Source organism: Emys orbicularis, chromosome 11 (assembly GCF_028017835.1).
Source record: "Emys orbicularis isolate rEmyOrb1 chromosome 11, rEmyOrb1.hap1, whole genome shotgun sequence".
Taxonomy (NCBI): Eukaryota; Metazoa; Chordata; order Testudines; family Emydidae; genus Emys; species Emys orbicularis.
In genome coordinates this window covers 41,622,657-41,648,805 of record NC_088693.1, presented here as the reverse complement: position 1 = coordinate 41,648,805, position 26,149 = coordinate 41,622,657, and the positions used below count along the sequence as shown (strand labels likewise).

Below are 26,149 nucleotides of genomic sequence, written 5' to 3'. Positions count from 1 at the left end.
ATAAGGTCTGAGGCCTCCCTTTCCCTCCCCAAGAGAAGTTGGGGTGCATGATAAACCTATAAACCCCCAGATTGAGGAAACTTGGGGACACATCCATAGCCCTCCATTAGTAAGGACAGGAGGGGACGGCTCTGCAGACCCTTCATAAGGAGAGAGAGGGATAAGTCTGTAATCCCTCCCTCCAGCAGGCATACTGGGGAGATAGACCCACACCCCCAAGGAACTGGGGGGGGGGATTGAGTCTGTGACACACACCCCCATCTGAGAGAGGAGCTGGAGGCAGCTCTGTGCCCCCCCAAGGAGCTGTGCTCTCCACCCCCATGAGCCGCTCCCTGAGAAAGAGAGGGCGGGGTCCAGCGGCTGCATCCAGCATGGGGCTTGGGTCCCGTGGGCACTAGCCCACTGAGCGCCGCCATCTTGAAGGCCGGCTCCCTCCCGGCTCAGCAGCGGCGCGGACGGGCGGCGATGCGCGCCCTGCTCCCCCTCCCGCGGCTGGGGCTAGCGCCTGGCTGCACCCTACGCAGGGCGGGCACTTAGACTCGGGCGCCTCCTCTGTGAGGCCGGGCCCTGGCGCGCGCGGGAGCTGCCGAGGGACCCGGGGCGGCAGCGCTGCGCCTCGCCTCGCGCTCCATGGGGCTGAGCTGGAGACCGGCCCCAGCCTGCGGCGGCCAAGTCCTGCGCTAGGCAGAGGCAGCGAAGGGCACCTCGGAGAGCAGAGAAGGCCCGGGGGAGCGGCCGGTAGCCGGGGGCTCCGGAGCCGGCATGTGACCGTCGCGGGGAGATCTCCTGAAATCAGTATGTAATTGGGGCGGTGAGGCGTGTGCCGGGGGGATGTCAGCCGGTCCCTGCGCCAGGGTGGTGTGCCTTACGTAAGGCTGCGCTGGACGCGGTGTGGGTGTTTCGTCTCTCATTGCTGGTTTACAGCGGGCTCTTCTGTGCAGATGCCCGGGCTGTCTCCTCCTCAGAGGCGCTCCGCCTGCCCACGGGAAGGAGAATTGGTACTTATTTTTAGCTGCCTAACTTCTGCAACACCTAACAATTGTGGCTGCAGTAGGCGCTTTGCAGCTGTGTGTGTGTGTGTGAGAGAGAGAGAGAGAGAGAGATTATACAACACATCCTATTTACTGGTAAACATAATCTCCTTCCAAAACTAGTGTTGGTTACAGAGTGTTTTCAGTGTGTTTCTAAACACCTCTGGTACAGTTTGCTACTGGCTGATTGTGTAGGTGCCGAATCGGTGTTTCATCGGTCTTAGCATTGACTTGTTTATTTGTTTGCATCAGTTATTTTCACACGTGTCAAACTAGACAAAGTGAAGTATCTGCTGTGTATATCAGTTATAATATATTCAAGTAGTTTTAGTTTAAACACACCACCAAACTAAACAATTAGGAAATCCATCTAGCCTTCCTTTTCCTTTTCATCTTCCAGCTTTTTCCTCAAGTCTTCTGTTGTCATGCAGCACAGTGCAATTAGTTTTGTACTTCATTCAGATACAGACATTTCCCAGTCATGAATGTGGTTACTCAAACACAGAAGGAGCATAGTAGGCACTCAGAGAAAATAAATATGAAGTACTAATAATAAGGCTTTGCTTTTCACTGTATGTTTAAAAGAATTTAATAAAAGTGAGTGATTATGTCTCAGCTGATTTTACAAATGGGAAAACTGAGGCACTGAAGGTTTTTTGTTTGTTTTAAAGGGATGCTGAATCTAAAAATCACACTTCTGTGTGTAAAATGTTTTATTGATTGTTGTGGCATCAAAGATCACATCTACAAATAAAACATAAAATTACTATAACTAAAAGAGAGTAGGGGAAATATTTTTCTTTTCTTGTTTACTTTGTGCAATTGACTTCTGCATATTGTTAGGGCTTTTCTAAACACAGAATTTACACCCATTTAACTTACTTAGTTGGAAGCCACACCTTTTAGTTCTATCAGTGCTATTTTGTATGTAGACCTGGGCCTTCATTTCATTGCTTATTTTGTGTAGTCAGTTTTCTTAGTTGTTGTTTCTGTGGCATCTAGGCACTTTCACACAGCAACAGTGTGGGGAAAAAATTAAAAATAGGAAATATTTTAAAACCCTAAACAATGAGGGGGACAAAGAAGAAGGTTTGGTACCTGAAACTACTTTTGGAATTGACTAGATTTCAGACTAATGGTGTCCCTTTTCGGTGATTTGCCCAAGGTTACACTATTGCTCTTCATTTATTCTCCCCAGGCTAGAAGACAGAATGGCAATGTACGGGAGTGGGATCTGTACCAATCATTTCTCACCACTACAGTATCTTTTAATTTAAAGCACTAAGGTGATGCAATTAACTTCCTCTTTTTGGTGATTTTATTACTCTAGCCAATTTTAAAAGTGGACGAACCCATTCAGTATGTTCTTCCTCTAATGTGAGCACCTGAGATGCAGAACGCTTTCATGGTAGATGTTGCCCCTTCTTTCAAAGTTTCCACTTAAATGAGTTTGTCCAACAGAACTAAAATGTGGTCATCACCATCAGGACATCATTATGTTGCATCATGTTGTAAATGAGGTTATCTGCTTTGTGAGAGTGATCTCAGGATCCATTAACAATTTACAAAATCTCTCCAACAAAATCAGCATGTTTCTGGTAGAGAGTCCCTCTGAGAATTTTGGGGAGGGTCAGTAAGAAGAATTTTTGGGCATTTCTATTAAAAGTGGAGGGAAGAGTGAAGCGGATCTTCATGCACAAGAGGTGGAACCCAGCTGCTTGTGCTAGGGTTTAGGCATAGTTACCAGTATTTAGAAGAGTGTTCAAGAAACAGTACTGTGATCAAAGCAGGGATCTGGGAGTTGCTCTAACTCAGGGGTAGGCAACCTATGGCACGTGTGCCGAAGGCGGCATGCTAACTGATTTTCAGTGGCACTCACACTGCCCGGGTTCTGGCCACTGGTCTGGGGGGCTCTGCATTTTAATTTAATTTTAAATGAAGCTTCTTAAACATTTTAAAAACCTTATTTACTTTACATACAACAATAGTTTAGTTATATATTATAGACTTATAGAAAGAGACCTTCTAAAAACGTTCAAATGTATTACTGGCACGCGAAACCTTAAATTAGAGTGAATAAATGAAGACTCGGCACACCGCTTCTGAAAGGTTGCCGACCCCTGCTCTAACTCCTAGCAACTGGAGAGTTTGGTTTGTGTTTTGGTAAGTTTTAGTGCTTTACAAATATTTCTCAATATACCCATCCGGTAGCTAAGTAAGTATTATTGTCTCAGTTTTACAGATAGGGTACTAAGTTAGTGTTAGAGCTGGGGTTATAGAATGCAATAGGTCCTTATACTCTGCTGCTTTTTAGTCCACTACTAGACCAGACTTTCTCTTGTTGTTGAGCAATCCCTCCTTGTGACCAGTGGCTACAATGCAGCTGTCCTTAGCACAAATGGCAGCCTAGGCAGCACTGTCTCAAAGAGTCATGAATTAGTCAGCAGTCCCCCAAAAATAGATGCATCTGTGACTAACTTCTCCCTCACCCTTCTCTGGAATAAGGGAAAATAGTGGGAGGCCAGGTCTACACTACAAACTTTAGATGGTGTAGCTATGCCAGTTGGGCTTGATTTGTGACTTACAGCTGTGCTAGGACAAGCTCAAAGGGTAGCTGCACTTATACTGGTAAAACTGCTTTTGCACGGATAGCTTATTTCACTTGAGTGGGTATAGTGGGGAGGGAGGTGCTAGACTAAGCTACATGAGCAAAAACACAGTTTTGCTGGTATAAGCTGGGTCCATGGTAGGAGTGCTTTACCAGCACAGTACTCCCTTGTCGCTATATAGCTATACCAGCAAGTCTTTACAAGTGTAGACCTGGCCTCAGTTCCTGATCTGTAAAATGGGGATAATAGTATTTCCCTACCTCACAAGGGTGTTGTGAGGATAAATATATTCAAGATTGTGAGGCGGTCAGATCTGTGTCACTAGAAGGCCATATAAGTATATTAGGTCAGGTCTACTCACTAGAAAGGTTTTGCTGGTATCAGTATACTGGCACCCCTCTACCTCCATCCCCCACCCCAGCTGTAGACACAGCTTATACTGGCGACAATATAGTTTATACCAATTCCCTGAGCAAAATAAGCTACACCAGCGAGAGCACTTTTATGCTGGTATAACTACATCTACATTAGGGCTTTTGCTGGCGTAGAAGTATTTTTTTTTGGGGGGGGAGGGGGAAATCATACCCCTAAACTATTAGTTTACTGTTGAAAGCTTTCTAGTGTAGATGTGGTCTTATATAGGAGGGCACGGGACACAGGCTGCTGCTGTGGATCAGAGCAAAGCCTTTGGGTGAAGGAGCCAGACACTGAGGTTATTGCTAGGAAGGCCCCAGAGTAGGCCAGAAAGCAGGCCAAGTTTTGAGTGCTGCTGAGAGCCTGGCCTCTATAACTCTGCCTCATGTTCATTTAGGGGCTACTACCTGCAGAGGCCAAAATATACACCTTTCTCAGGTGTGGTTATGCAATTGTATCCTGCTTGGGGCTGTTTGAGTGCAGAGGGAAGGGCTGAGAGTTTATCATTGCGCTGATTCTAAGCTGCAGTCTAAGCTGCGCAAAAGGGACCTAAAAAACTAGCTTGGAAAAGTGCTCTCCACTAATAAATTAGTGGGAAATAGTCAAATAGAGATGTTCATTGGAAGGGAAAACCTGGGAAGCAGCAATGCTGAAGGAGCCTTAGGGGTGAGAATGAGCAGTAAATTAGACCTGAGTTTGCAGTGTGATATGGCAGTGAAAAAGCCAATGTAACTGTGGGCTGCAAGTAGCTGTGCTATGGATCAGGGAGGTAATAATTTCTGTGTGGGTCTGGTGCAACCATACCTGAGATATTGTGTTCAGTTCTGGGTGCCTTATCATCAGAAGGATATTGGAAGCTTTGAGTGAGCAAGAAAAATTAACCTGTGGGCTGGAAGAAAGTTTAAGAGCTAAATGTGTATGGCTGAGCTAAACATCAGTTAAACTGAGGAGGAGACATATCCTCCATCCAAATACTTGAAAGGTGAATACACCAGGGAGAAAGAGGAATTCAGAAAGTTAGTACATGGAAGCCTGTGTCAGTCTCTTGGTGTGGTCTTTCAAGGGGCCCCAGTTTCTCCTGGTTGATTCTCCTTAGCTTGTCTTCAATCAGATGAGTTCCTGGACCTTCACCTCTAATTAAGGCTATCAGTCCTTCAGTTTGAGGGCTTACAGTCTGCTTCACTCTCTTGATTACTTTCCTGAAAGCAGCCTGGTGTCTGCCCTTTGCTGTCCCATGCCTTTTTGCCCCCTCTTCCATCTGTCTACGCTACTCTCAGGCCTTGTTTCCTCTATTAGTTGCAGCTGTGGGCATCTGTCTCCATGATTGGCAGCTCTGGCAGCTGTGTGGGAGTGTGATCAAGATGAAAAGGTTCTTCTCCCCCCTCTGTCTGTGCTCAGTATGGGGTTTGTAGACCCCATTACAAGGGCATAACTTGGAGTAATGGGGTGAAATTTAGTTAGATCATCTGGAAAAACTAACTGATAGTGAAGTGTGTTGCATTCTCTCAAGAGAAGTGCTGAATTCATGTTGCTTGGGAGATTTACAGTGTAGAGTGGACACAACATTGGAAAATGTACTGTATGGGATAAGGATGGACTGGTTGCCTTAAAAATAGGCCATTTTCATCCCAGTTGATCAAGTGTGGTAAATGTACACAATGCTGCAAGGTGGGTAAGGATGTCAAATATTGAGTCTGTGTCCCAAAGAACTTGCATTCTAAATGCATGTACAGTATAAAATATAACAACTGTGGGCAGGGAAGAAGCTCACTCTAAGAACACTAGTATACATTGGTACTCTGGATTAACGTGTAATGTTTTCCTAACCCAATTGAATTATAAAACTTTCTTTAAAAATCAGCCTATTAAATGATCAAAACAAAGCTTTGAAGTTTTTAATGTGCTATTAAGAACATAAGAACGACCATACTGGGTCAGACCAAAGGTCCATCAAGCCCAGTATCCTGTCCTCTGACAGTGGCCAATGGCAGGTGCCCCAAAGGGAATGAACAGACAGGTTATCATCAAGTGATCCATGCCCTGTCACCCAATCCCAGCTTCTGGCAAACAGAGGCTAGGGACACCATTCCTGCCCATCCTGGTTAATAGACATTTATGAACCTATCTTCCATGAATCTGTCTAGCTCCCTTTTGAACCCTGTTATAGTATTGGCCTTCACAACACCCTCTGGCAAGGAGTTCCAGAGGTTGACAGTGCGTTGCGTGAAAAAATACTGTCTTGTGTTTGTTTTAAACCTGTTAATTTCATTTGGTGGCCCCTTGTTCTTGTATTATGAGAAGGAGTAAATAACACTTCCTTATTTACTTTCTCTATACCACTCATGATTTTATAGACCGCTATCATATCCCCCCTTAGTCGCCTCTTTTCCGAGCTGAAAAGTCCCAGTCTCATTAACCTCTCCTCATACGGAAGCAGTTCTATACCCCTAATGATTTTTGTTGCCCTTTTCGGAACCTTTTCCAATTCCAATATATCTTTTTTGAGATGGGGCGACCACGTCTGCACTCAGTATTCAAGGTGTGGGTGTACCATGGATTTATATAGAGGCAATATGATATTTTCTGTCTTATTATATATCCCTTTCTTGATGATTCCCAACATTCTGTTCGCTTTTTTGACTGCCGCTGCACATTGAGTGGATGATTTCAGAGAACTATACACAATGACTCCAAGATCTCTTTCTTGAGTGGTAACAGCTAATTTAGACCCCATCATTGTATATGTATAGTTAGGATTATGTTTTCCAATGTACATTACTTTGCGTTTATCAACATTAAATTTCATCTGCCATTTTGTTGCCCAATCATCCAGTTTTGTGAGATCCTTTTGTAGCTCTTCACAGTCTGCCTGGGACTTAACTATCTTGAGTAGTTTTGTATCATCTGCAAATTTTACCACCTCACTGTTTACCCCTTTTCCAGATCGTTTATGAATATGTTAAATAGGACTGGTCCCAGTACAGATCCCTGGGGGACACCACTATTTACCTCTCTCCATTCTGAAAACTGACCATTTATTCCTACTCTTTGTTTCCTATCTTTTAAACAGTTACCAATGCATGAGTGAACCTTCCCTCTTATCCCATTACTTATTTTGCTTAAGAGCCTTTGGTGAGGGACCTTGTCAAAGGCTTTCTGAAAATCCAAATACACTATATCCACTGGATCTCCTTTGTCTGCATGCTTGTTGACCCCCTCAAAGAATTCTAGTAGATTGGTGAGGTATGATTTCCCTTTACAAAAACCATTTTGACTATTTCCAACAAATTATGTTCATCTATGTGTTTGACAATTTTGTCCTTTATGATAGTTTCAACCAATTTGCCCGGTACTGAAGTGAGGCTTACTGGCCTGTAGTTGCCAGGGTCACCTGGAGCGCTTTTTAAAAATTGGCGTCACATTAGCTATCCTCCAGTCATTCGGTTCAGAAGCTGATTTAAATGATAGGTTACAGATGACAGTTAGTAGTCCTGCAATTTCACATTTGAGTTCCTTCAGAACTCTTGGGTGAATACCATCAGGTCCTGGAGACTTATTACTGTTTAGTTTATCAGTTTGTTCCAAAACCACCTCTAATGACACCTCGATTTGGAACAGTTCCTCAGATCTGTCACCCAAAAAGAATGGCTCAGGTTTGGGAATCTCCCTCACATTCTCAACAGTGAAGACCGATGCAAAGAATTTATTTAGTTTCTCCGCAATGGCCTTATCGTCTTTGAGTGTTCCTTTAGCATCTTGATCGTCCAGTGGGCCCACTGGTTGTTTAACAGGCTTTCTGCTTCTGATGTATTTAAAAGTTTTTTTGCTATTACTTTTGGAGTCTTTGGCTAACTGTCCTTCAAATTATTTTTTGGTCTTTCTAATTATATTTTTACACTTAATTTGCCAGAGTTTATGCTCTTTTCTATTTTCCTCATTAGGATTTATCTTCCACTTCTTAAAGGATGCCTTTTTGTTTCTCACTGCTTCTTTTACTTTGTTGTTTAACCACGGTGGCTCTTTTGTTTCTCTTACTATGTTTTTTAAATTGGGGTATACATTTAAGTTGAGCCTCTATTATGGTGTCTTTAAAAAGAAGTTGGAGAAGAGTTCCTACCACTGTTGATACTAGTGCATATGTCACACTTGCCACAAAGTAATTAAGGCATGAAGGTTGTCTTTATAACCAGGGGAGAAACAAAATGTTAATTGTGTTTTTTGTTTTAAAAAGTACGTAACAAATTCGTGACTTTCTGTTGGCAGTGCTTCCATAGCAACGGAAGAAATTAGAAAGGTCGTGTCCATCCCAGTCTGAAATGGGGCACAGGAAGAAAAGCAGAATCGCTTGTCTACATTAGCATTTTTCTTAAATTCTCCAACTCTTAATCCAGCATCAGTGCAGCATTACCACTGCTTGTAACGGGGAATGCTAGTGTAGACCAGCAATTGGTATCTTTACCACTGTGTTGTCTACCTAAGGTAAAGAATGCCTGTGTTGTCAATTCTAATGTTTCTGCTGTGGTTATTCTGGGGGGGGAGGGGGAGGAATGTTACCCTCTTTTACCCGTGCCCTTAGACAAAATTCAGAGTCCTACGGGTGATTTCAGTTGTAAGGAGAAATTGATGATGGAGCCAGGCACGTCTTTTATGCAAACCTCTTTACTTCTCAAGAATGTACAAAGTCCTGTTTCTTTGAACACAGGAGGAATCAAACAACAAGAGAGAGTTTCTTTGCTCGTAGTTCCAAGCCCCTTTCGGCCACCACTCAGCACAAAATGTTCCCTCTCTAGGTTTTTTTTCCCCAGGGCCATGGTCCCAGGGTTTGCTCAGGCTATGTTCTTGGCTACTTTGGTCTCTGCTCTGGTGCTTCCCTTCTGTCTGTCTCTCACACACAGCTACCCTGCCCCAGTTCCTGGCCAGCCTCTGTGATTATTACTCTTCAGGGAAACCCCCTTGGCCAGCGTGGCCCAGGCTTACCATGCTGGTCTATCCCTTGAGTGGTGGTTTCCATTGTTTATTAGTACTAAACAAAGTTCCCTTTTTGTAATGGTTCCTTCATAGGTACTTACCAGATCTGTGATCCCTGCAGCCACCATCACCTCTCAGCATAAAAATAACACTTTGTCTTGAGTTCTTAACCAGGTGAATGATGCAGAAAGTCTGGTTGGTTAGAAAGGATAATTGGCTTAGAATGGTGATCTGATCCTTTTTTTTTTTTTTTTTTTTTTTTTGCTTGGTGTGGTAGCAATGGACATGATTTCTTCTGTGGCCACTGGAATTTATTCTTGATTAGAATAGGAATTCTCCTCTATTGTAGCATCTTATTGAGTATCATTAGGCAGTGGTGGTGAAATACAGAGAGCTTTCTTTCTGTATTTTTAAATTAGCAAGTTGGTAAGATGCCCCGTCCACTCCAAAATGTCCCAGAGGTCAGGCAGAGAATAGAGCCAGTGGGAAAAGGGAGGAAGCTAGTTCCTTATTTTCTAGTCTGCTTGGTGCTACTCTTACATTTTAATACCATAAATGTACAAGAGAAAGCAGCTCACTCCAAAATATGTGTTAATATATTAAACTGAACTGTGCTTTCCCTGCTCTTGGACAGGAGGCCCAGCACTCGATAGCATTAAAAGCCACATTTACCATTAGACAATTTTTAAAGATTGTAGAAAACATTTTAACTATCTGAATAACTGAAAGAATATTTTCCCTCTTTTACATTCAGAACTTGCATTCTTCTTATCAAATGATATCATTTGTTCTTTCAAATGAACAGAACATCAAGGTGTGTGATGGGTACATACACCCACATGTTTTTCTGGTCATGTAGTCAGCAATCAGATGGTTCACAGAGGGGGCATTTGACATCTCATGAAAGAAGTACATCAACTTAAAAATCACAATTTTGTCTGAAAATATTACTACCCACCATTCAGAAGCAACGGTGTAACCAAATAAGATTAGACTGAATCAGATTGTTCACTCTGCATTTGACAGCACTCTGTGTTGAGTCAGTTAAACTGTTTCCTCAGCAGAGTCAGTCATTTGCCCATTTGGATTGGTGTCTTATGCAGCATCATCAGAGATGGGTGGAGGAGAATCTTTTATATAAATATGGTTGTATAACAATAAAAATTGACCGAGGAACTTGGGAGCAGGTGTGGGATCTGAAACTGCTTGTAACTCCTCATTCGAAATAGTTTAGATTTCAGATTTGACAGGAGGATATCATGCATGGGGAAAGCTCACTGTTGTTTTGTTTTGTTTTGTTTTTAAGCAGACTCCCTCCCCCATCTACATTATAACTATAATTTAGTAATGAGACCCTGTGACAGGGTCTCATTGTCAGTCTTTCTCTGTTCGTTGCTGGAGGCATTGGAGCCCTGACATCCCCTGTTCAATGACCAGACCAGGCTACTAACAAGACACAGTCCTCCAGAGGCCTAGAATGGCTAGGAGAAGACTTTGACCAATCAGGAGCCAGCAGGCCAGTTAAAAAGACTTGCCCCTTTTTTCTCAGGGCAGCGCTTCTGGATGAGACTGGGACAGACGAGGAGCTCTGCTAGCCCAGAACCTCAGGGTCTTGCTTTCAAGCATTGCAACTAAGTGCTTGTCTTTGAGGTTCATTTATTTAAAGGTGCCGACAGCCAAATTCTGAGTTTATTTTTATTTAACTGTTTAGATACTGAAGTCAAGCTTATGGCACAGACTACCCTCCTGCAAGCAGGCAGCCAAAACTTGTGGACTAAGCCAGTGGGCACTTGCAGTACCACACTTGGCCCCAAACTGGGTTGCTACTGAACAGTCCCACCTGTGACAGACCCAAATACGGCACCTTTCTCCCCTAGCCTCATTACAAGTTGTAACACATATAAGACCTAACTGCATGGATTGTAACAGTGAGCTTCTTTTTACTCTACAGCTTCTAATGGTGTTGTAACAGGCTCTCCTGGCTTGATTAGAGTTTTAGTATATATCAGAGGTAGGCAACCTATAGCACACGTGCCAAAGGCGGCACGCGAGCTGATTTTCAGTGGCAGTCAGGGCTCCAATGCCTCCAGCAGTGAACAGAGAGAGACTGATAATGAGACCCTGTCACAGGGTCTCATTACTAAATTATAGTTGTAATGTAGATGGGGGAGGGAGTCTGCTTAAAAAAAAACCCAAAACAAAAAAACAGTGAGCTTTCCCCATGCATGATATCCTCCTGTCAAATCTGAAATCTAAACTATTTCGAATGAGGAGTTACAAGCAGTTTCAGATCCCACACCTGCTCCCAAGTTCCTCGGTCAATTTTTATTGTTATACAACCATATTTATATAAAAGATTCTCCTCCACCCATCTCTGATGATGCTGCATAAGACACCACACTGCCGGGATCCTGGCCACCGGTCCGGGGGGCTCTGCATTTTAATTTAACTTTAAATGAAGCTTCTTAAACATTTTAAAAACCTTATTTACTTTACATACAACAATAGTTTAGTTATATATTATAGACTTATAGAAAGAGACCTTCTAAAAATGTTAAAATGTATTACTGGCACGCAAAACCTGAAATCAGAGTGAATAAATGAAGACTCGGCACACCACTTTTGAAAGGTTGCCGACCCCTGGTATATATGGAACTTCCATCTTTCTGGCCCTGCTCACATTCACTTTTCATGATGTTAGGAAACAGTTTCTTAAAGAAAGCTCTTAAATATCATTTCAGCTAAAATGGTGCTGCCAGTTGGTGTACATGAAACATAATTTATTTAAAAGTTTGTTTTAAAAAAAATGTTGTGTACGCTGGCTGATATGGCCGTGTTAGGTGAAACTAGTTTTCAGACCTGGCCCAACAAGACAAATGCCTTAGCTTTACTTTGTGATAGTTTAGTGATTTATTTTTCTTTAAACCAGAAGAGCTGAAAGTGCCTTTATTTATTTTAAATAAATTTTAGATTCCACAGACTACAGCAGAAAATCCTCAAGTCACATCCCTTTCCATGCCAACAGATTTTCATTGTTTCAGCTCACGAGTTACATTTAGCTTTAATGTTTCACTTGACGTATATACGAGAATTAATGTTGAAACCCAAGTGGATTTTAGTATTTGTACTAATCGTACAGCTGTGCTATTGGTGAGTTGTGTGTACTTGCCACTACCAGCAGAAGAGAGAAATAGCTAAGGAGGGAAGAATGTATTTGGGATCCACCCAAATGATTTTACAGTTTTCTATTTTATCAGTTTTGTTTCTCTCTCTCTCTCTCTCAGTAGCTGCCATTATCTGGCAGGGTGACAGATAGAAGTACTTGTGGGAGGGATTTGGAAGTGCATTTTAAAATAATCAGTGAGACACACGCCCACTCAGAAGTTGAATAACACTGTTCCGTTCTCTTTTATTTTTACAGATCAGAACATCGCATACTCCACATTTAAAACAAGCAGTGAGAGAAGATGGATACTTTCTCAGACTTTACCACAAAGAACCTCTCCTCTTCAGCCAATATGTCGCATTCCCTGCCCAGCCATTTGGACTACCAATTCAATGTTACCAGCCGTTCTCCTTCCATGTCAATAAGCAGGCTTTTCCCAGCCCTGCTACAATGCTTCGGCATCATCCTCTGTGGATATATAGCCGGAAGAGCCAACATCATCACATCAAGTCAGGCCAAAGGACTGGGAAATTTTGTCTCCTGTTTTGCACTTCCAGCTTTACTATTCAAAAACATGGTGGTACTTAATTTTTCCAATGTGAACTGGTCCTTCCTTTGCAGCATCCTGGTTGCCAAAGCTTCTGTATTTTTCTTAGTCTGTATTTTAACATTATTGGTAGCCAGTCCTGAAAGTCGATTTAGCAAAGCAGGACTGTTCCCTATTTTTGCTACACAAAGCAATGACTTTGCACTGGGATATCCTATAGGTAAGAAACTACTTATGCTTTCTTGTTTTTGTTAACTTCTGTGTTAAACATTATTTTTCCTTGTCCTAGGCATTTACTATATGCGGTGATTACAGTCTTGTGCTTCTAAATTAGAGCTGTTCTACATTCTGCTGAACTGAAATCTTAGGTTGTATAAAACAGTTGTCAACGAACAAACATACGTTTACTTGTACAGGCATTCTTATGACTTCAGATGTGTTGACTGGATGGCTCTGGGAATCAGGGTGGATTTGATTTAAATCAAATTGATTTAGATCACTAGTCAGGAAGACTCGATTTAATCATGGATTTCTACATAGTGCATTCTTGTTGGTTGTTATAACCTTAATACATATTCTTCACAACTCAGAGATAGATGTAGGTTTCATTTTTAGAAGGTACACACTGTACATTTTTAGAGTGATTTATTTTGAAAACTTTTCAGATTAGTTTTACAACTATATCAGAAAATGAATGATTGCTTGGTTATTTCATTTACCAAAGGTAATTGAAGCAGATATTTATGAAGTCATTGAGAGGTGAACTATCTCCAGTTCAACAGGTTAATCATTAATATTGGGAGAATTTTCTTGCCATGCTGTATTCGAAGGAGAACATCACCAGACAGGCATTTAAATTGTTTTATTTAACTAAAACATCAACATTATGTATTCTGGATTTTTTTTTTTCAACAGCAAGCATATGATATTTTAACAAAACAAGCATATGGATTTTTGAATTTAGTTAAACATATCAAGGTTTTTAAAATCAGGTTTGTTTTTGTTTGTTTTTAACTAAAATAGTTAAATGAAATATTTTTTATACAAAAACAAAAATTAAATCGACTGTGTCAGCCAGGTCAACATGAGAAACTTAAAATATTGGCTTCTGCAGCTAACTCAGTCGTCTTCACCTTAATTTTCCTGTTTGTTCATAATCTGGAAAAGAAAAACAAGCTTTCCTGCTTTTTCAGGTCCCAAACGATTTCTTAATTTGGAATGAATTAGTCCAAAGGAAGAAACTATTCTTTCTACACCAGCAGAAGAAACTACTGCTGTTAAAAGTGAGATTATCACTTCAACAGTCTCTGAATCCAAGTGCTTAAGTGACTTCCACCAGTTCACTGGTGTGACTTTCTTTGAAACATCATCAGCAAACATATATTTCTTGACTGGTTCACCCTTAGCTCTGAAGTTTTAATATAGTTGGCATTATGGAGGGATGATTGCTGGATGTCCATGTCATAGCCAGCTCCTCCTCTTCAGCAGTTAAGGTTTGACCCTGGTACACGAGTATTGAGAATATTTGCAAGAACATGAGCTGGAGATGGTGCTTGTCCCATTTGTTTTTTTAATGCTTGTAATTTAACTCAGTCATTGCATATTTCTCTTTTTAAGATCTCTCTCAGTTCCTTCTGGATTTCAACAGTGTCAGCAATAAAACAGCTATTTCCCTGCATTTTGTTCAAGGCTACAGAAATAGGCTTCAGGGTACTCAGCATGTGTTCAACATTTCTCTTAAGCCCAATGTTGAGAACTTTGGCTGTGACAGTGCCATCTATTTTTTCATGATTTTGTTCACAAACTGTCATCAGATTAGGCCAGTTCTTGATATAGTGCTCAAAACAGTCCATTACTGAGTTCCATCGCACGTCTTGTGGGAGAGTTAGTTTGGTTCCTCCCACTTTTTTCAGAGCAGCTGCTGCAAAGTGGTTGTTATGGAAATATTTTGCAATTTCAACAACATTAGCCTTTATTTCTGGAACACTGAAGTTTTTGGCTAGGAGGTGCATCAAATGAGCACTGCAACCGTATGGTATTAGCTTGGGACTCTCTCTTCTAAATTTCTTCTCATCTTGGAAACATTTGCAGCATTGTCTGTGACCAAGCTGCGTACTAGACATTTGAATTTTTTTCACAGTTTGTTATAGCTTTTACTGCTACTTCTTGTAAGAGTTCTGCTGTGTGTGTGCATTTCCCGATTACCAATTGTTTCTGAAGACATTCCCTTCTTCTGTTCACACAAGGACATACAGCAGGATCATTGTGGACATTGCTCCACCCATCAAGGCTCAGGTTAACAATTTCACCCTCAAGACCTTTTGCACACTGCTCAATTTCTCTTTCATACACTTTATCCAGCAATTTGCCTGCGACATCTGCTCTGTTGGGTGGACTGTATCCTGGTCTTAATGACTGAACCATGTTAATGAAGTGTGGGATCTCAATCATACGGAAAGGAGAGTTTGTTTCATAAAAAAACAGGCAATTTTTTCATCAATTACCTCTTTTTGTAATCTGCTGGTTCTTATCACAAGCTTATGTATGGTTGTTTCTGGATGATGGAGATTTTTTTTTTCTTTTTGCTACAGGTGATATACTGTGGCTATGTGACATACATGATGTGACTGAAACACTACCATTTGCAGAGAACTGTGAAACTATAGAAAATGATGGTGATCTTGAAGGTGGATAGTCTTCAGAATCCTGTATGCTGAGGATGGATTCTCCTAAACAAAATAAGTCAATGCAGTTATTTAATTATCACCATACTGCTCATTTAGTATGTCTCATTGCATTCACTGACACTCAGCACTACTTTAAAGGTGAAATTATAAAAGGAAAATCTGCCTATTTCAGCTATTTATTTTTTATCACACCTGCATCTAAAATGATAGTACCATAAAGTAACAACTATATTTTTTGCTCAAACATGAGAATTCAAGAATAGTCGAGAAGGAAGACAGGCAGAAAGAAGTATGAAATAAAAAAATTTACCAACCTGAAGATACTGCATGTTCAGATATGTTCCTTTCATCATCTTTAACGCAGCTTCCTCCTGAGAAGGAACACTTCTCATGATGTTGTTTTATTCAGGCAACCAGGCCTTGCATTTCTTTGTTGCACTGTTTGCATTTTGCACGCATGCCTGTCTTAACCACAGGTAGAGGAACTTCATTAAAATATTCCAAGCTGGGTCTCTTTTACAGCCTGCTGCCATTATAGGTTTTCCCTTCTAGTGAGAGAATAGTATGGTAGATCTCAAATCAATGAAGGCTACACTCAGAAAGACCTCAAGCCTTCTGGAATATGCTGCTCAAACAGTTTCACTTTTGTTTCAACTGCCTGTCCCTCCTTTCTCACATTTATCTCCAGACTTCTTCTCCTTGTCCAGATCTTTTCTGCCCCCAGCAATCTTCTATTCATTGAACTTTTTGAAACTTTGCACTTTAGAGAGAGGTAAGGGATTGACTTTGTGTACACAAATTTGCAGAGGGACAATAGGGTTGAGGTCTGCTATTTCTCACCTTTATTTATTTTATTTAGTTAATTAATTAATATTTTTGTTGTTAACAAGCATGTTATCTCTGGAGACACACATCCACAGTTTGAGACCTGCAAAACTAAGCATCTCTAATGGTATCTTCTAGAGTGAGCACTGAGTCCCTTTGGGTAGATAGAAAGATTAACCTAAATAATCTATACAGAAGCCCCTGGAACCCCATAAGATTGGGTCCCTAATCCATGAACTATTAGAAGTCATTTACAAATCTTTTCTTAAACATTACATGAATATGTTGTCTCATACTATAGAATTTATAATCTAGGGTTACCATATTTAAAAAATAAAAAAAGAGGACACTCCACGGGCCCTGGTCCTGCCCCTTTCCCACCCCCTTCCCCGCCCCAACTCTGCCCCTTCCCCAAAGTCCCCGCCCTAACTCCCCCTCCTCCCTCCCAGCCACGCAAAAAGGGCTGCCCGAGCGCTACCGGCTTCACGGTTGGCCGGGCAGCCTCCAGACCCTGCGCCCCCGGCCAGCGCTTCCCCAGCACAGCTGGAGCCCGGGAGGGGAAGCGCCTAGCCGGGGGCGCAGGGTCTGGAGGCTGCCCGGCAAACCGTGAAGCCGGTAGTGCTCGGGCTTCGGGCAGCCCCCATGCCTCCGGACCCTGCGCCCCCAGCCGGGCACTTCCCCTCCCGGGCTCCGGCTGCTGTGCTCCTCCCCTGACTCTTCGGCTCTGTTTAAGAGCCAAGCTGCCCGAGCGCTACCGGCTTCGGGCAGCCCCCTTGCCTCCGGACCCTGCGCCGCCGGAGCAGAGCAGCTGGAGCCCAGGAGGGGAAGTGCCCGGCCGGCGGCTCGGGGTCCGGAGGCATGGGGGCTGCCCGAAGCCGGAGTGCTCGAGCAGCTCGGCTCTTAAACAGAGCCGAAGAGTCAGGGGAGGAGCAGAGCAGCTGGAGCCCAGGAGGGGAAGTGCCCGGCCAGTATTTTTCCCGGACATGTTCGGCTTTTTGGCAGTTCCCCCGGACGGGGGTTTGATTACCAAAAAGCCGGACACGTCCGGGAAAAACCGGACGTATGGTAACCCTATATAATCCCTATTCCATGATCAGATATCTTTGAGCTATAATGTATCGTAATTAAAACTATCTTTAGATAGGTTTTTTTCCTCAAAAAGTATTTTATCAAAAAAATCCAATTTAAATAAAAAAATCATTGATTTTTATCCACCCTGCTGGGAATAGAGAATAGGATACAGAGTCTTTCAGCTGCAATTTGTCACTTTGCATCTACCCCAGGTATATGGGGACAAGAAGTTGCTATCATCTGTTAGCTATTCGGTGGTCTACATATAATGAGCTGGTGATCTTAGTTTGGTTTTCAGTGGACTGATGTCCGCATCCATGATGGCAGTGTCTGCAGAGAAACCAAGAAATAAATAGACTGGACTAACATGTCATGGACGTAAGTGAGCCCTCTAAATCTGTGTGGAGGCAAATTAGCAGGGCAGTCTGAGGAATTTTGTGGTGTTGCTGCTGCTTGTGCTGTATTCCTTCTGTACATAAAGAGAGTACTTAATTCTCCAGAGGTATCAATCTGATGACAGTTGTGAGCAATAAACGCCCCTTAAATATTTTTTTTAAATAATCAAAATTGTTAGCTCTGTGTGAAAACTTGCAAAAGTGTCCTAAAACTTGAAATATTTACTGTGTATGTAAGAGATGTAAAGCAGTATACATTGCAGTACAAAACTCCCACAAAGATCTGACATCCCACCAACCTTCGCGCACAATTCTAGAAGACTTGACTGAAATAAGATGTCGCTGTCCTGTAGTTGTGGTGTTTGTTGCACTGTTGTCACAAAGTTATAGGTGGCTTTAAAGACTCATCATTTATAACATTAGTTTTCTTTTTGTTTCAAAACTGTTTAGTGTTTCCAGAAATTGCAATACAGAATAAAATTCTTCTTATGAGTGGCTAATTAAAGGTTTACCACTCCCCTGGCAAAAATGCTGATTTCCAATCCAGGCTACTTGAGTCTCCCCAAACTTTTAAACCCTGATGTTGCAACTTAGTTGTACCTTTATATAACATTTCAGGAGCTGCAATAGATGAGTTGCCTTGTACCTTCTTGGCTCTAGCTCTTGACCTAACATAAGGAAACCATCTAATGCAGGGGTAGGCAACCTATGGCACGTGTGCCGAAGGCGGCACGCTAGCTGATTTTCAGTGGCACTCACACTGCCCGGGTCCTGGCCACTGGTCTGGGGGGCTCTGCATTTTAATTTAATTTTAAATGAAGCTTCTTAAACATTTTAAAAACCTTATTTACTTTACATACAACAATAGTTTAGTTATATATTATAGACTTATAGAAAGAGACCTTCTAAAAACGTTCAAATGTATAACTGGCACGCGAAACCTTAAATTAGAGTGAATAAATGAAGACTCGGCACACCACTTCTGAAAGGTTGCCGACCCTTGATCTAATGTGTATGTTTCCATCTATTGTGGAGTTTGTTCAAGAAGATTTAAATCTGCTCAAATCAGAATTTAACTACACCTCTACCCCAATATAATGCTGTCCTCGGGAGCCAAAAAATCTTACCGCGTTATATCGAACTTGCTTTGATCCGCCGGAGCGCGCAGCCCCCCCCCCCCCCCCCGGAGCACTGCTTTACCGCGTTATATCTGAATTCGTGTTATATCGGGGTAGAGGGTTATCTACTTGTTTGCATGCTGGCATCTTGATTTCTTAGCAAGTGATGGAGGAAAGTTGCATCTTTTGGACTCAGTTCTAATATGTGATCATCAAGCATGCATTGTCATATGTTCTGTGGGGGAAATGTCACTTTGTACGTACATCAGATTTTGCATGGCTCATGGTACTGAGTGACCATATATTTCAAATCTGAGCTTCTTGGGACTTTTTCTGTGCCTTCAGCATCAAGTGTAACAAGAAATCTCTTCTCTTTTCTAGTAGGGATCTAAAAAAAAACCCAAAATGATTTCTTTCAAGGATACAACTTTTATTCTGTTTATTTTTTTGTTATTGCATCCCTGTTTTTAAATTTCAACAATATAAAAACATAGCCCACTCCTTCTCCTCCACTTTTGGTAGGCAGGCTTTTTGTAGTTTTTGTTGCTTGTTTGCTAATGTGCATTTAGTCACTTACAAAACTATTTACTATGTATCACAGCCCAAACATACCTGGAAAACTGGATTGTACAAATAATTGTGTGTGTGTGTTTACTTATAGTGACCTGTAATGTGTTGTTAAAATTAACAGGAAAAACTGGCCATTAAAATAGCACTTAAAAGGTAAAGAGCACAATTTAAAAACCATGCACTTACAGCTGAAGTTTTTTTTTTTAATTTTAAAAAAAAGTTCATAGAATATCAGGGTTGGAAGGGACCTCAGGAGGTCATCTAGTCCAACCCCTTGCTCAAAGCAGGACCAATCCCCAGACAGATTTTTGCCCCAAATCCTTAACCGGCTCCCTCAAGGATTGAACTCACAACCCTGGAAGGCCAGTGCTCAAACCACTGAGCTATCCCTCTCCCACCTGCAGTTGGCATGTCTGCACTTTACAATAGCAACTACTTAAAAGGACCCCTTCAGCATGAGCTCTGGTCAGTTTTAAAAATTAATCAAAAGCTACCTGTGAATTTCCATATTATTTTTTTAATTTTTATAAGCATATTTTCCTATTTTTAAATGTTTTTCTCTCCCTTGCTTTTGTATGAAAGACCCACACAAACAGGAAAAAGTGACAGACTGTACAGAAGAAACAGTGAAGCTGACTAGATACAAAGTGCTTCCAAATGCACCCCATGCAAACATACTGATTTTTGCCACCTAAACTTTCATTTATAATAACAGTAGATGTTGCTTTCTTTTAACAATAAGTTTAAAAAAAATCAAACAAGTGTAATGTGTGTGTTTTTAAGTTAATGGTAACTACTTACATTTTCGTAGAGCCTTTTTATGATACCTTGAAGTGCTCTACAATAAGCTTGAAATTAAAAAATGAAATCCATCTTGCCACTATTTACTTAAAAGCCAGTGAAACCAAATGTCTACGTTTTTGCACAGGAAAAGATATTCTTCATATCAATAGGTTCAAGAGTTTAACAGAGCAGTTTGCAAGTATGCACACAATTAGAGAATCTGTCTGACAGAATGTCAGACTTGGGCATCTAGAGCAAGTAATGTGTTGGAAGTGTGTGTTTGTGTATATACACCTTTACCCCGCTATAACGCTACCCGATATAACACGAATTCGGATATAACGCGGTAAAGCGTTATAACGGTAAAGCAGCGCTCCGGGGGGGGGGGCGCGGCTGCACACTCTGGCAGATCAAAGCAAGTTCGATATAACGCAGTTTCACCTATAACGCATAATCTATACGATTTTTTTTTTTGGCTCCCGAGGACAGCATTATATCGAGGTAGAGGTGTATCTTGATTTTTAGTAAGGCTTTTGGAATAGTCCCACATGACATTCTCATGTGCAAATTAGGGAAATGTGGTCTAGATGAAATTACTGTAAGGTGGGTCCACAACTGGTTGAAAGACCATACTCAAAGAATAGCTATCAATGGTTTGCTGTCAAATTGGGAGGACATATCTAGTGGGGTCTCACAGGGTCAGTCCTGGGTCTAGAACTATTCAATATTGTCATTAGTAACTTTGATAATGCAGTAGGGAGTGTGCTTATGAAATTTGTGGATGACACCTAGCTGGGAGGAGTTGCAAGCACTTTGGATGACAGCATTAGAATTCAAAATGACTTTGACAAATTGGAGAATTGGTCTGAAATAAACAAAATGAAATTCAATAAAGGTCAAGTGCAAAGTAATTCACTTAGGAAGGAAAAATCAAATGCACGACTATAAAATGGGGAAAAACTGGCTAGGTGGTAGTACGGCTGAAAAGCATCTGTGGGTTTTAGTGGATCACAAATTGAATATGACAATGTGATGTATTTGCTAAAAAGGCTGATATCTCTGGGGTATATTAACAAGAGTGTAAGACATGGAAGGCAATTGTCCCACTCTACTTGGCACTGTGAGGCCTCAGCTGGAGTACTGTGTCCAATTCTAGACACTACATTTTAGGGCTGAACAAACTGGAGAGTCCAGAGCAAAGCAACAAAAATGAGAAAAGGTTAAGAAAATCTAACCTGTGAGGAAAGGCTAAAAAAACTGGGCATGTTCATGAGAAAAGAAGATTGAGAGGGAACCTGGTAAGTCTTCAAATATGTTAAGGGCTGTCTATTATGGAGAACAATTGATCACTATGTCCACAGCAGGTAGAACAAGAAGTAGTTGGCTTAATCTGCAGCAGGGAAGATTTACGTTAGATATTAGGGAAAAAATTCTAACTATAAGGGTAGCTAACTCAGGAATAGGCTTCCAACGGAGATTGTGGAATCTCTCTCTCTCTCTCTCTCACTGTACCTATTTCTCTCTTCCCTCTTCAACAAGCCCTAAAAAATACAAGTTCCATGAATATGGAAGAACTAATAGTACGTACAATTAAAATGCTTGCAAATCAAGTAAGAATATGTTCTTTGATGCAGTGTTATCGGCAGCCTCTATTGCAGATGCAGGAAAGCAAATAGTGGGGGAGGGATAGCTCAGTGGTTTGAGCATTGGCCTGCTAAACCCAGGGTTGTGAGTTCAATCCTTGAGAGGGCCATTTAGGGAACTGGGGTAAAAATCTGTCTGGGGATTGGTTCTGCTTTGAGCAGGGGGTTGAACTAGATGACCTCCTGAGGTCCCTTCCAAACCTGATATTCTATGATTGTTAGACTGGCCTGTGGTATTTTCAGTATTCAACTGGGACAGGTAAACTAAGAATCTGTAAAGGTTTTGCAGTCTAATAATATGTTGACTTAGCAAATCCAGATGGTTTCTGGCTTCAATGATTAAAATATAGAAATAAGGCATAACAGAGTACTTATAACTTGCCCTTTAAACTCTACTAATTACATAAGTACTGTGAGTAATGCTAAGTATGCTGAGTTATTGAGCTGTAAACAGAAAATGAAGTGTTTAACCAAGTGCTGTGAGGTAAATAGCTAAACAATGAGTCTTATAGGTGTGTGTTCATTTAGAGCCAGAAAGTCCTATTTTCTTTATATTGCCTCACCCCCCCTCCCCCCTCAGCAATAGTCTGATCCTTTTGACCTTGAAGGTGCTAGTCTGTTCATAAAATCAGACATCTCCCTCCCCTGACTCAGCCTCTCTGAGCAGGAGGTTGTCACTATCCCTTATGAAATGCCCTTTGCATATTTTGAAGTCTTTTACTATTATAATCAATGCTATTGAGCAATCAGGTTGGGGCTCCCACTTTTTCCTCCTCTGTACCTTTATTTCTCCAAATACTACTTTGAAGGTAGATCCTCACAAATGGGAGCTTTCAGCTTACATTTGCAATCCCCTGCCTTCTGGATTGGTTCTTGTTGTTGTTAGAAGAAGTCCCTTTTAGAGATACTAATTGACCTATATTATAATGTTTGCTCTCCCTAACCAAAGGGATAGCCTAGCAAACAGCTAGTTGTCTGCTCTGCCCTTGAGGCTAAAGAGATGGGGTTCATGTAATTCGTAGACTTCTTGCAAAACTAATTCTGCTTTATCTCAAATATGAAATGTGCAAATGGATTTTAATCTATCATATTTGGTACTAATTCAGCTTCTCTCAGCACTCCTTTCTGGCTAGCACATTAAATAGTACTAGCTAATTGCTGGGTGTCTTTTGTTGGCCTTTTCAGGTGGGACACAGGTAAAAAGGCTGCCAACAGAAACAAGGATTAATGTTTATTTAAGAAGGTGTAACTTTCCTGGACTTGTTGGGAGGAACTAGGAAAGGGGTGTAAGATATAAGAATAAGTTATATCACAGTATCCGTGAATGCTCATTACTGACCACTGGATCCTCATGGTTTTATAACTTTGGAAACAAAGTGTTGTTGGTATGGCTGTTGTCAACCGTGGAGTGTAGTACAGGCCTCAAAAAAAAAAAAAATCCACTTGCTTCTGAGAAATGGGAAGCTTTATCAAGCAAGTGAGGGGACCAATTCCTTTAATGTCTGCAAACTGGAATTGTAATTTACTTAAAATGTATAAGGGCTAGAGTTGTGCCGGTAACTTCCCAAATGTGAATGGATTAAAACGGGTGGGCAAACTACGGCCCATGGGCTGGATCCGGCCCCTCAGGGTTTTGGATCCGGCCAGCGGGACTGCCCCCCTGCGGCACTGCGGGCCCTGTGCCGCTCTCCAGAAGCTGCCGGCCCCCGGGCTGGGGGGGCAGAGGGCTCTGTGCGTTGCTCTCGCCTCCAGGCACCGCCCCCCGCAGCTCCCATTGGCCGGGAACAGGGAACCGCGGCCAATGGGGGCTTCGGGGGAGGTACCTGGAGGCGCAGCAAGGGCAGCACACATGGAGCCTTTCACCCCCTCTCCCCCAGGGGCGGCAGCGCTTCCTGGAGCGGTGCAGGGCCGGGGACAGGGAAGGCAGGCAGGGAGCCTGCTCTGGCCCCGGTGCGCCCCGCTGCCACCCCGGAGCCCTCCTGCATCCCACCCCCAACTCTCTGCCCTAAGCCCCCTGCCTGCACTTCACACCCCTCCTGCACCCCAACCCCCTGCCCTGAGCCCCCCTGCTGCACCCTGCACCCCTGTGCACCCCAGTCCCTTGCCCTGAGCCCCTTCCCGCACACCGCACTCCCTCCCACATCCCAACCCCCTGCCCCGGCCCTGCATACAATTTCCCCACCCAGATGTGGCCCTCGGCCCAAAAAGTTTGCCCACCCCTGGATTAAAAGGACATAATGTCTTTGTTCCGAGTGCTCCCATGGCTTATAGGTTTACAAAACAGAAGTAGAATAAATTAAAAAAAAACTCTCTAATTGTTTTCATTGCTGCTGTAGGTAGTAGTGAAATTGTCAAGAGTTGTCAACTTATGCAGCTACTTGTCTTGGTAAAATTTATGAACAGCAGTGGAGGCACTCTCGGGGAGCTAGTCACAAGGGAGGCTGAAGGAGGAGGGCAGGTGAGAGTAGCTGGCGTTTTTTCTCACTGCCTTTGAACCAGGCAGGAGGTTGGTGGAAATGTAAAGTAGTGGAGCCTCTCCCCTCTTGCCTTTCACAGCAGCTACGAAGTTCAGAGGGGCTGTGGGGAGGGGAGAGAGAGAGCAAGCTTCTGGCTACTGCAGGTAGGCACTGGCATTTCAAATATGACACAAGCTGGGGCACAAGATAGCACCAAAGACAGCCCTCTCCCACTTGTTTGCAGGGTTGGGCTTCTCACTGGGGCTGTGTCCCTGGATCTCATTTGTGGAGCTCCCAACCCTACTTCTGGCTAGCAGGTCTAATCCTTCCATTAGCAGATGTCTAAAAGTTTAACAAGCCCTAGGCCAGGTATGTATTAGGAGTGCTCTGCTGCTATAGTTATACTGCTATACTCTACTAGAGACTGACTGGCACAGCTATGTCATTCACAAATCGTACCTCATCACACTGTGGCTGACATAGCTATGCCAGCAAAAGTTTGTAGTGTAGACCTGGCCCTAGTTCAGTGTCAGTTTGCACCAATCTCTAAGTTATCCCTGCTTTGGCTTACTAAGGCCTGGTCTGCACTTAAAATTTGTTTGACCTATCTACATTGCTCAGGGATGTGAAAAATTTCACACCCTGTGTGTTGAAATTAGGTTGACTTAACCCCCGTCGTAGACACAGTGAGGTTGCTGGAAGAATTCTTCCATCAGTGTAGCTACCACCTCTTGGAGAGGTGGAGTAACTACAAAGATGGAAACAACCCTTCAATCGATGTAGGAAGTGTCTACACTATGGCTACAGCGGTAGCGCAGCATATCCTAATAACTTGCACTTTTTTCACTGCTTTCATCCAAGGTTCTGAAAGTATTTTACTGGTTATTTTACAGTGCCCAGAAGTGTGCTAGGCATCTGCAGAATATATAGAAGCTACAGACTCTGCTCTGAAGACGTGACATAATAAAAGGGTTGTGAAGGATTGCTAAAGCTACAGTGTATATGAACCTTTAACTAATTATTTGACAGCAATCCTGTGAGGATACATATCATACACCCTTTATACTGATGTGTAAAGTGAGTCACAAAGTGGTTAATGGCCTGATCTTTAGAATTCAATGAGAGCTGTGTGTGCTCAGTACCTTTGAAGTGGGAGCCCTAAGTGGTTTATTCAAGGCCACACCAAATTGTTGTCAATGGAAACAGAACCTAAGATGCCTAAATCCCAGCTCCTGACCTGAGTAGTCCCAGAACATGAACACTGCTTATTTGTTTTGCACTAATTTATCTTTTAATTTATTATATGGAGTGCCATAAAGTGAGCATAAATACACCATGATGAATTACACCTGTCATATCCACTGGTTACATTTCAAAGAGATCTAAAAGACTTGTAAGAAGAAAAACAATTTGCAAATTGGACTCTTACACAAACGGTGCTATTAATATGCAATGACTCTCCCATGATTCTGGAATGTGCAGCAAAAACAATTTCTTTTATCTGAAATGCTGAACAATCTACAGTAGAGGGCATATGGTGGTATTGTTTTGGTGTTGTACAGCAATATTAGAACCCTGTTTCAAAATGAATCATTCTGTCAGCTGGCCCTTGGGGTATTCATAGTACAGTAAAGCAACGTGGATTAGTTAGTCTTTTATCATGTTTATTATTTTCAATGCATATCTATGGTTTAATGGCAATTAACCATGCATTTCTTTATATCCTCACTGTCATCTTGCACTAGTTGTAAGTATTCAACTGTTAATTAGGCTAATATGGTTAGTATGAACATCTTGTTGTATATTTGAGAGACAATCATTCATTTTAATATTAAATCATATATTTTTGTTAAAGTATTGTCAATA

General features: G+C 42.1%; 1 protein-coding gene across 1 annotated transcript in view; it reads left to right on the top strand.

Annotated features, from left to right (window-relative positions):
• The first annotated feature begins 943 nt into the window (after positions 1–943).
• The window catches only part of GPR155 (G protein-coupled receptor 155), a 56,070-nt gene continuing 30,864 nt past the window's right edge, over positions 944–26,149 (top strand). The window contains exons 1-2 of the mRNA XM_065413115.1: positions 944–998; positions 12,444–12,955. Of these exons, the coding sequence (XP_065269187.1) occupies positions 12,490–12,955 (466 nt within the window). The 5' untranslated portion in view covers positions 944–998; positions 12,444–12,489. The remainder of the gene's footprint in view (positions 999–12,443; positions 12,956–26,149) is intronic.